Source organism: Larimichthys crocea, chromosome IV, assembly GCF_000972845.2.
Source record: "Larimichthys crocea isolate SSNF chromosome IV, L_crocea_2.0, whole genome shotgun sequence".
NCBI classification, from domain to species: Eukaryota; Metazoa; Chordata; class Actinopteri; family Sciaenidae; genus Larimichthys; species Larimichthys crocea.
The window spans coordinates 418,183-430,386 of NC_040014.1; the positions used below are offsets into that span (position 1 = coordinate 418,183).

The following is a 12,204-nucleotide window of genomic DNA, read 5'->3' on the forward strand; positions in this document are numbered from 1 at the left end:
AAAACAAAACAGATATACAATATAATAATAATAATAATTATATATAATTTTTTGGTAGTATCAGTAATATCACAATAGTTTAATATAATAAAACAAAGCTAAAACAATACACAACCAACTTAATATCATGATCATTTATTCATGAGTAGCAGTACTATTGATTTGGTCGTAGCAAACAAGGAAACTATTTCTAAAGCACTTTTAAATACAAGTTACACAAGTCTTTACAGGAAAAAGAAAAGGTAAAGGGAGACAGTGTACAAGACAGTGTTAAACCTAGATGCAAAGTATAAGTTATAAAACCAAGACAAAGTGGTCTGCTGGTTATAAGATGTTGAGGAATAGAGAGTAAGGGGGAAGGAAAAAACAGTAAACCAGTTTGTGGCTGGAACATTGTCATCTGGAATATCATGCAATTACAAAACCTTCTGGATTCTGCCTCACTCACTCAGGCACAATTTATAATATAAATGTTCATATGTAAATTGCAGTCTAACTTACAGTCACTTCAAATTGGGTTCAGTTTTGAACATGAATTTAACAGTTTTTGCAATCATGTTTCAAAAGGACTGTGAATACGCCGAGATTTGATTATCGTTGAGTTCATAAAATCACTCAGGAACTTCTACTCATTGAATGCACTTTGTGTGAAAGAAAACCAAATTGATCCACAGTTCAATCTGCATTAACTTCTGTTCTGACTGTGTGAAGAAAGACCAACAAAAAACTGGAATTCCCTCAAAAACAATTTCAATCAATACGCACTTTACCTCCAAGTTATAATGACATCATAACAATGCTAAAGGTTTTTAGAAAGGATCTATTAATCCTTTCCACTTGGTTTTTACAACAGTTCATATATTAAATGTGCATTTATTCAAGTAAATGAAGTAAGGAAATAAGAAATCACACCTCTATCCGTGGCTTCATTTGTGCTTTACTTATTTTGTGGCTGTCATCATCTGAAATAGGCTGAATGAGGACAATTCTCACCACTAGATGGCACTCCAAGCTAACATTGCTTCCTTTAACGCCTGTGATTGACCACACAAAGAGACTCTTTATGCTATAAATGGCAAAGAATATACGCTGTCCATAAATTTCCCATTTTATGATTAAACATCAGTTTGAGAATGTCTTATTTGATATAATAGGAGGAGGAGTAGAGAGATGGCTGCATATGTTTGTAGAGATGAGACAAACACAACAGTTATAGTGCTGTGGAATGTGGATTTTAAATTTCCCATGCTAAATTTGTTAAATGGACTCTAGCAATGCTGGAACCATGGCACTTCACCTATTTACCTTTATATATAATTCATCTGTTATTTTCCCCTAACCTTTTTCACATAAGATCTGATCTTAATCAATGAAGATATCAAACATTATGAGCTGTGGATTATTCTTCATTTATAATTAATTAGTAGAAAAGTGACATGGCTTTGCTTTGACAATTTTATGTCATTGGTCTGAGATTAGATTAAACCATCCATGTTTTTTAACCATCTAATCATCATTATACTGGGGTTCAGATGTTTTATTTATATAGTGTTTGTGTATCCTGTCTTTTGCATGTCTCGTGCACGTCCCTTATTTAGCCTGTGTTTTACTGAGGCTGGCAGGGAGAGATAATTATAAATCAATAGTACAAGGACAGGAGAGACAGGTTAGGGAAGTATCATTTGGACAAGGAACATAATGTTCATTACTGAGCAAATAACCAAAAAAAGGACGTTATGATAATATCTGCATCAGCGGGGAGGTGTCCGAGACAGCCCATTAAAAAAAAAATATAAGAACTAACTGTTAGAGCTCCACAGGGAGCCTTTTGTCTATAACCCCTTTTTGTGTGTTGCACTGTAAAGCACTCCTTCTTGTACAAGAATAATAAATTCAACTTAAACTCTGATACTTTGAATCCAGTCCTACTTATGAAAGGGTTTTTCTTAAAAAAAATTCCCATAACAGGAATTACACATTTACTGTGTTAATTTCCATATGAAAGCCTTTGTTTAATCACTTTGTATCCTTACTGTGTATATATATATATATATTATACAAAGAAAGCACATAGAACTTAATTAAGAACATTGTTTATTCAACAGTGGATCTTCAGTAATAAATAAATGCACAGATCATTCATTCCACAATAGAGGGACTGAGGGAAAGTTTTTTTTTTTCCTATATAAATGTCCAAGTGGAGGATTGATATTGCCATGATGGATCAACAGCTTTGACCAGACAGAGAGACAGTCAAGATAGATGGACTAACACAGAGAGGCAGACAGGCTGACAGACAGACAGGTTCCATACATGTGTACAAAGTATTGCGTTTTTCACTGATTGGCTCTCTTTTCTCTCTCGCTCTCTCTCTCTCTCTACATGGACAAAATGTCTCTATGCAAAGTCAGTATCCCATCATCATGATGTATTAATCAATCATAAATTATAAATACAGTATTGCATCACTTCAAAGTGCTACAGAGATAGGTGCCAACAATCTTCAAAAACAGAGAAAGGTTTGTTTTCTTTGAAAGTGTGTGTGTGTGTGTGTGTTTGTTTGTTTTTGTGTCTACATCAGGACCCGGGTAAAAAAGCAACCAAGTTTGGACTTTGTGCCTTTGGATGTCTAGCACAGGGTGTAGAGCTTAGTCTGGTCAAAAGCAAAAGCAATACAAACATTGTCTGAAATTGTGGTATGATGAAGGTTTGACATTAAGTACAGTATTGCATGACTTCAAAGTGCTACAGAGAGAACTGTGGACAACCTTCAAAAAAACAGAGAAGAGTTTTACTTGTGTTGAACATGTGTTCAGATGTACATTGAATGGAGCATAAGCTTTCTTATTTTTCCGCCATCATTTCTTGTTTCGAGATGGATTTATAAACTGAAATCAATAAGTGATTGTGTTTTATTTTAACCTGGATTTCCTTCACAAGGAACAACACTGATGGTCCCTGATGTTTGGTAAGCAGAGTTTAAAAACACCCACATTTGGATGTCCTGGTTTTGAAAATCCAGCTACAGCAGGTGGATCTGTGAAAAGATCATGAAAATATTGCCCCCTAAAATTCCTCCAATTCGCTTAAATTCAAGATATCAAATTTTCAGTATTTCATTTGTATGTTTAAAAGTCCATATTTATGGTTTTGTCAGCCTGAAGAAATCCCGTTTCAAAAAGGCGGAATTCACTGTGAGCCTGACACCAAATATGGAGTCGCACCTACTTGAATACAGCATATTATGTGTTTGTGTCCATCTGTGAATGTGCGTGAGCGGTGATGAGGAGAGGAGCTTGCCCAGCTGAAATGCTGAGATTGTTTTTTTTTTTAAAGTCTGACCAACATTCAGCAATCTGCTTTCTAGCAGCTAAAAGTATTTTGTCCACTGGCAAATCCAGGAAGGCCTAAATCCATGGGATACCTTTATGAACAAGGCACAAACATCTTAAAGGACCATTTGATGGTGATGTTCAATTTTAGCCCACCGACTAAAACAAACCAACCATTTTGCAAAACATCCTATTGAGACCAGTGTCTTCAGTTTTTCTTTTAAGTTCGCTATTTAAAAAAAACTTGCAGAAAAGAACAGAAATAATTTGTTAAGAGTTATGTACATTTTGGAAAATAATTAACAGATAACAATGAAGTATCAATAGTGGATTAAAACATACCAAACCACCAGCATGGTCCTTTAAGTGACTGTCTTTCAGAGCCACTGTGCTCCAAAGTTTCCCTCTGATCTAAAACTACTTTTTTTTTAAATGAACGGCAGCAGAAGGGATTTCCTACAGTGTGTATGAGGGGCCTGCAACTGGGTTTTCCCCAGGTTGTTTAAGAGGGCCCTGGCCTTTATTTGGCATCTTATTTTATTTATTTAGCCTCTCTTCAGTGAGGAGATGAGGAGCAGAGGAGATGGGGTGGATGAGATTAGAGGCAGAGAGGAGGAGGAGGAGGAGGAGACAAGGAATATAAAAGGATGAAAAGGAGATGAGAGGAAGGTGTGTGGGGGAGAGACAGAGAGAGGAAGAGGACGTATGAAAGACAGGAAGCTCCGGTCGGAACGCCGGCAGAGCACCTGTCACTGAAGAGGCTCCTGCTTTCTATCACCGTCTCCTCTCCTCTTTTTTCCATCCATCTCTTTTGTCCGGCAACAGGAGGGACACCCAAAGGGGAAAGAGTGGGTGCTTAAAATTCCTCCTTCCTTCCTGTGTCCATCTCCTCTCCTAAAGACCTGTTGTCTCCATAGCAACAGACCCTGTCTTCATACTGAGCTTATTCAGTTGGTAGTCATGAACGTGTGTGTGTGTGTGTGTGTGAGGCAGAGAGAGAGAGAGAGAGTGTGTTTGTTGCTGCTCGTGCCTCTCTGTGTCAGTGTTTGTGTGTCAGTGTGTCTCTGTGCATGTTGTTTCGAGGAAGAAGGTGTATCTTGGGTAAACATCAGTCCAACACTCCGTCTGAACTGAAACAAGTTTTGAAAGCCAGTTCATTTTTGGTCAGTTTCAATAAATCTTAAAATGGAAGGAGCGTTGGCTGGTTTCTGAACTTTAAAAACATTTTTTTTTTTTTTACCAGTCCTTTGAGTTTTGAATCAGGCACCATGACGCATCTCACCACCCCACCCTGGAAGCATGTGCAGCGGTCAGTGAGACTGACAGCTCTTCCAGCCAATGACAGCCCAGTCTGTGCTCAGTTAGTTTGTTGGGTTAAAGCTGCAAGGGGCTATCCATCAGCAGCCCGGAGAGGTCGTTATCGGGCTGTGGTGAAGGTAGGCCGAGTTCACCACAGAAACTGGGAAGTTGAAAATGAACGGAGAGGTGGGTGTGGTTGAAGTCGATGTGGTGCTCGTGGAGGATTTGGGTCCGAGCAGTGGGCTGGCTGTGGCGGCAGCTTCGGCAGCGCACGAGGTGGCGAGGAGCTGTGACTCGAACTGCAGAAGCTGGCCCATGAAGCTGAAGTTGGGGGAGATGATGCTGCGACGCCGGCGCACAAACTCAAAGGCTTCATCCAGTCGAACCCGCTTCCTCTTCATCAGGTAGGCCAGGCATATGGTGGCGGAGCGGGAGATGCCCGCTTGACAGTGGACCAGCACTCGCCCACTAGAGTCCCGTACTGAATCTGAGGAGAGAGGGTGTCAGAGGTCAGAGGTTTCCATGGACAACAAATAAAAGTTATTATGACCCACTATAAAAATCCTCAGACATATTACTATGAGATGGATTTGGTAACCGTGATTGGTAACCATTTATGATTCCGAATGAAAAATCTTGACAACTGGATAGATTTTTGGGAAAATTCACATCCCCACATCAGGATGCTCCAAGCAGTTTTATGAGGATGAGCTTCTCATCCTTGCATTCATTTCATTTTTTTTAAAGATTAAGTCAAAATGATTGGCAATGAGACACCTTAAAAACATTTCAGTTTGCTTTAAGAGCAAGAGAAAGAGGAAGCTGATGGCTAATTTCCTGCAGTTTCTCATGCCTGCAAAGCCGACAAGAACAAATTGAATTCTGGACTAAAGCTGAGCTCTTGCTTCACCCTTAACAAATAAACGGTCGCTTTAAATGTATTTTCTTTTCTTCTTTTTACAGCCACAAAGTATTTTAAATACAGCAGATGTACAGTGACGCTTTGCCTCGAGCTCTTTTCATCATCTCTCCTCCACACTTTCATCCCTTCCCCCCTCTGTGCAGTCAAACTGGTAACCAACCTCAAAGTGAGAAAGCAGCAAATCACATTTAACTGAAACACGCAAGTGCAAAAAAAAAATTTGAGTCATCAGCCTCTTTCACACTTCCTCCCCTGTGCTATTTATGTCTCTGCTACTTTCAGTATGTTTAGATGCATGCTATTACTTCATTACTGGGAATAACCGGATTTAGGTAATTGTTTGATTAAAGTCCTTACAGTAACTCAATTTCCACAACCTATGTTTGTCAGTCTTGTTGTCCTGGAGCATGTATGGCTGCAGAAGCAGAGAATATGAGGAAGATAATAAAGGGACATTTACTTAGTTTAATTAGTTTAATCAAATGTTCCATTACTGCTGGCTGTACTGCAGTTTAAATATAAAGTTACTACTTTGAATCCAGTTCACTTCATGACCTTTCTAAAGTATTTACTGGCATTCATGTATGTCTACTTTTTCCCCCCCCCTCAAATTGTGTTTGATTTCAGGTAACTCCACCGTAGCGTCTGTTCACCCGGTAACAGTGGATGAGTCAGACACTGGTCCCACAGCAGCTAACTATGACGCATACCAGCACCTACACACACACACTAAACTCACAAGGGTGCACTCACAGCACGAAACAATGTCTACACACAGCATGGACATGCAAAGTGAAAGCAAGTCACGCACTTTCCCGTATTATATCCGCAAACACAAATCCTACTACAGAGAAATTATTGATTGGAATATTTGTTTCATTACAGACGCTCTGCTCTGTCTTCTTCTCGATTACATTACATCATTTTGTTCTGCAAAGGGTCCATTTGAGTTTGGCAGGTATTTTCTTTTTCTTTTTTTTTTGCTTCTGCTGAAATACGTGTGCTAATGGGCTGCTTGAAAATAATTTGTGACAGATTCCAATCAATAAATATCTGATTTCTCATGATCTGCCTGATCTACATGCACTATATGTTCTCTGAAAGCTCTTCTTTTCTGGGAAAAGACAAGATGTGATGTACTTTACATTGTTGTTTAGTTAGCATGAGCAGTGACAAGCCATCATTCAACATCATCATCAACTGCCAAGGAATACATATCTCGGCTATGACAAAGATATTCCATGCATTAGATTTGGTGTAAAGCAACATGTCTAGACCTGCCATAATTAGTTGAACCAAAGAAAATGTATTTTCTAGGAACAATGCCAAATATTTGATGGCTTCTGCTCTGCAAATATTAGAATCTGCTGCTTGTCCTTGTGTTACATGATACAAGAGTAAATTGTTGTATATCTTTGGGTTTTAGACTGTTTGCTGGACAAAATAAACATGTGATATCATCACTGTGGGATCTAGGAAATTGTGATTACCGTTTTTCTGCATTTTCAAGATTTTCAAGCAAAACTAATTAAGATTATCACGTTAAATATGACCTAAAAATTAACCACCTAAAGCACAAGCATGGTGTAATATGAAGGAAGCTCAGTTTATTTGTGGTTATCTACCATGGGGATGCATTTGTTCTGCTAAGATACCAGACACACACACACACACACTGACCTATAAACTCAATAGCCTCAAGGAACCAGCAGCTGATGTCTTCTTTATGGTTGTCCTCCACAGGAATACATTTGTACTGGTATGTCCCCTCAAAGTGGTTGGGACAGTCAGCGGACACATTCAGCAAAGCAGAGATTCCTATGCCGTCCAAAACATCTTTCTTTGAGGCGTGGAGGGCGCTGCCAAGGTAAAGGAACGGGAGGATCTCGACCGGGCCGCCCTGGATGAAAGACAGATAGGAGGAGGATGAATTATTTCTGTATAAAATCAGCAGTGTAGAGGCATAATTCTGTTCTTGTTCATAATTTATTCATCCGTTCAGTTAGTTCACTGAGTCATTACATCACATCTCCTGACCCAACCCAACTTAGAAAGCCACATTGGACATAATTTACTTAAATGAAAAACAGCTTCTGTGATAAGACAAAGAATTCACTGTCGCAGTGAGCAGCAGGGGCCACATACCAGATGACTTGAGTATATGCGTGACCTCGCTTAAATATTTCATTAATCACATCAGCCACGCTTATCATCAGACAGGAGTAGCTTATTATCTGTGTGATTAATGCAGGGTCATTCAATACAAGCCATTTAGTTTGTTTCATGCCAAGTTATTTCCCCTTTATGGAAACTAATCTCACTACAGGAGCTGTGTGTCTGGAGAACTGACTAATGTTACATGTTTAAAAGCACCGAATTCAGTGGAAAGTTTAGTGTGTTTTTGATTCATCGGTAAGTACAACAGATGAATCTTTGGTGATCTATATTTGCCACTCTCTCGTGCTTTGTTGTGGACACCTTGTACTTTTTGTGAGCACACTTGATCAGTGGATGGAAATAACATGTTTGCGGCTGCTTACGATGTGCTGCCACATAAAGCACAGTATGTACTGTCAGTTAGTTAACATCACACTGACTAAGCACATGATGGTTTGTTACATTTCCTGGAAAAAGGAAGTATCTCACCGAACATAAATGTGTGAATACCCCTTTCCGGTTTTGTTATGTCTTGATAGTTACAACCCATTTAAGGCAATGTATTTGTTTATTTTCAAGCATATCTCAAAGGACATTCTAATGTAAAAGTGCAAGTATTGTTTTCCCTTTCACTGGATCTGAGGGGTCAGCTGGTTGGCAGTCTATACCGGTAGTGAGACTTATTGACGAGAGCTCTGTCTGTTTATGTCACTGCCGCTGACGACCTCAGTACTGACACAGCGTCAGGAAATGATCAATACTGCTAAAAGATGTAATGTGAGGAGGGGGGGCGGAGGGGTGAGAGGAAAAAAAAGCGAGTGAGACACCCAACTAGCTCTACCCAGTCCATTATTTCTATGCTGAAACAGGAAGCTACAGTATTCCTAGAGTATAAAAACTCCACCTGATAATGTGGCAGAGAATATCAAGCATTTTTCATAGACACAGGCTGGATTGTCTCTTTCCTCATGCGTTCCAGGGGAATTAAACCTGCACCACATGTGACTGTGGACATTGCGTAAAATCCGCAGGTGGATTACTGGTGAACTATGACCTCAAATGCACCCATATCATAGAGCAAGTAACTGATTTAAGGTTTTTCCGTTTGCTTTCTCTAGCATGGCCTAGTTCTCCTCCATGGAAAAATGTGGCTGAACAAACACGGGACAGTGAACAACGTTTAGGTTGCAGAGCAAATAACTTCCTGTTTTCGCACATGGCAGCTCTGTGTGTTAATGTATAAAAGTGAAGTTGACTTTAACAGAATAAAAAGAAAAAAAGTAGTTGATCCATTTCCTCACTGACTGATAATAAATTAATGGTTTTAATGATTTATTTATCAAAAACAAAAACGTTTGATTTCTGGTCTGCATATTTTTACTTTATTTTACTTCTTGTCTGACAAGGCAAGAAAATAAAGATCTTGTTTTTGATCTGTTAAATTTGTGATTGTTACACACACACACACACACACACACACACACACACACACACACACACACACAATGGCAGCTTAAACATGAACTATGTTATTAAAAGGGTGCTTTTCATGCATAAAAAGCTGTGTGAGGTTTGAGTTGGGTTTTGTCTGTCTTTTTTTGTGTTTTACCTGGTCATGGTGTGGTGTCCCACAAGACGAGCATGAAGACTCGATGCTGGACTGGCTGGTGAGGGGTGGTAAGGATTTGGTCTTTAAACAAAACTCTGGGTACTCTGTGAAAAACCTGTCGTAGCCACCTGGAAAAGAGACATCATGATCAAATATGATGTATTGAATGCGGTGCTTTGTTTTATTGGAAAAAGACAGAAACAACCTTATAGTAAAACATGAAAGATTCAATAACTATTATCCTCCAGGAACCGACATTAACGTCCCAGCACAATCAGCACCAGGATTTACTCCTCTGCATTCAGTGAGCCTGAGACAAAGTCTATTTAAACCGACCCCTGACCTACTCTGTCCTGTGTCTACTGCTGAGGATTTGAAAACAATTTCATCATCCCTTTGCTTTTTTTTAATATGTATCTGCAGGCTGACCATTGCTCTCTGCACCTCCGGGATCAAACCAGATTAACTGGGAAAATGTCATCTTTAGAAGCTACATACATACACTCCTGCGCTTCAAGGCGCCTGCGTCATTAAGATGCACAAAAAAAGAATGCGCCACAGCTTGCAGCTTGCAGCAGCTTTGGTTTTTCAGATTTCCTGCGGTCTAAATATAGTCCAGTGAGTAAATCAAGTGTTGATTTTAGATTTTACAGCCTCCCATCGGTGATTTACCAGAAGCGGACTGATTCTAAAAGGATCTTGGGTGTCCTGTAAGTCCCTCTGGTTTGATGTGGCTTTTACACATCAGCATTACCTCATTCACTCAGCTCACAGCCATTGGTCTGTGTGTGAATGTGTGTAGCTGTAAGTGACTGGGTGAGTGTGTATATTGTAAAATAAAGAAATAAAGAAATAAAACGAGAGAGGAAGAACGAAAAATACACTACCGCATAAAAACAGAGCAGGATATTTCATCGTCTGATGAATAGGCTAAGAAGCACAACATTCAGTATATATATATAAATACAATAAAATATTATTGATATACTGGTTGAAAAAAGGGCAATGCCCTAGATAGGCTGATGAAACTAGGTTAATGGAGATATTATCATCATTATTATTGACTATGATGGTTCCATTTAATGGTTCAATATGATCAAAAACATCATCAATAGAAGCATTACAATCTTCCAAATGTGTACTTTTACCATTATTATTTGTACTGCACTGCATCTGTTTTGGACTATTATTATTATTTATTCAAGATGAAGATTCAAGAATATATAACGAATATAAATAGATATAAACAGAAAGGCTGAATTAAACAATGAAATAAACATTATTTATGCTCCAATTGCTATAACAGTATCATGGGCATATTGCAATTTTTCATGCATACATATATATTTTTTATTCCCTACAAGAATAAAATATCATTGAATTGTTCCATGGTGTAATACTGAAGCACGTCTTTACCTTTCAGCAGGTATATGTGTGTGCCGGAGGAGTCCCTGCAAAGCGCGTTGAGCACCACAGTCAGTGTGCTGTCCTCCTTAACCGTGTCCGAGTCAGGCGTCCTCTCATCGTACAGTACAGCGGCAGAGTACATCCCGGAGCGGAGGCGACTCCGGACTTCCTCGTCACCAGCCAGTATCTGGTCCAAGCTCAGCACGGAGCCCTTGGCCCTGCGGCGGACGATTGTGTTACAGCGGGCGTTGACGGCTCCGCGGATGTGGCCCGCGCTGAAGGCGAGGAAGGAGCGGCAGTCCAGCAGCAGGCACTTGGCGCTGTCGTCCTTCAGGAGCCGCTTCAGCACCGGGCAGTCCATCTCTCCCAGGTCCTCCATCGCACGTCGTTTTCAGGCTGCGTGTGTAGGCTTCACTGTCGCTTATCTCCTCTCTGTGTCTCTCTCTGTCTGTGCGCCTCCACCGCCCTCCAAACCTGCGCTCTGCGAGCTCCTCTATCCACGCATCATCACGCACATTGTAACCGCACTACACTCGCTCTGTCCGGTCACTTCTTCTGCCTGTCTCTCCCTCTCTCTCTCTCTTTCAGAGTGCGGGTCCTCGGAGTTGTTTCTCTTTTTTGCTTTTGCTTTTTCTTTTTTTCTTTTTTATGAATGGGTGCATCGCGTCACGGCGGAGGTGACGTCAACCGATATCAGCCTATCACAAGGCGCCCAGTCTCCCGTCCCCTTTCCTCCTCTGCCGTTCATTCATAAAAAAAATAATAATAAAACAGACATCAATGAAAGGAGAGGATGTGGATGGAGATTAGACTCCATGATGCATAGACTTCAGTTGGGTAGTAGTCACTGCCACATGAATGGTCATTTATTATGATAAAATAAAAGGCTTAAAGGGATTTTAAATGAGCAGTCAAGTGTGTTGAATCATTTTAGCTTCTGACCTCTGTTTTATTTATTTGTGGAGGGACATGTTATCGACATAGTAGAGATGTTCCATTGAATTTCTAAATGTTGTTTTATAAAGACGTTATTTGCCTGTGTTAAAACACATTTTTCATAATAAATTCAATCAAGGGACCTCTAGTAGTATCTAGAGTTTATTTTAAAGGTCCAGTGTGTAATTTTTAGGAGTATTTATTGACAGGAATGGAATACAGTATTTATTAGTATGTTTCCATTAGTGTGTAATCATCTAAAAATAAGAATTGTTGTGTTTTCGTTGTCTTAAAATGAGGCCTTTACATCTACAGTGAGAGCGGGTCCTCTTCCATGGAGTCTGCCATGCTGAACCGCCATTTTTGTACAGTATCCCCGAACGGACAAACTAAAGTCTAGATATGGCCTTTTGCTTTCTATGTGAATTTGCCAACCAGAGTTTTTCTAACATGCTTGGAAGGAGAGGGTGAGGCGTGGGAGAGAATAAATTTGTTTGCGATTTGCAACTTTAAGTCAGAATAATACTGTATATTTCGCCTCA

At 39.8% G+C, this 12,204-nt stretch overlaps 1 protein-coding gene across 1 annotated transcript; it reads right to left on the bottom strand.

The window, feature by feature from the left end:
• Positions 1-2,077: 2,077 nt before the first annotated feature.
• Positions 2,078-11,361, bottom strand: dusp4 (dual specificity phosphatase 4). Its single transcript, XM_010733509.3, has 4 exons — positions 10,736-11,361; positions 9,320-9,447; positions 7,234-7,453; positions 2,078-5,118 (listed from the first exon to the last, which is right to left on the bottom strand). Exons 1-4 carry the CDS (start codon positions 11,103-11,105, stop codon positions 4,730-4,732), a joined length of 1,107 nt encoding a protein of 368 aa, XP_010731811.1. The 5' UTR covers positions 11,106-11,361; the 3' UTR covers positions 2,078-4,729.
• Positions 11,362-12,204: the final 843 nt, after the last annotated feature.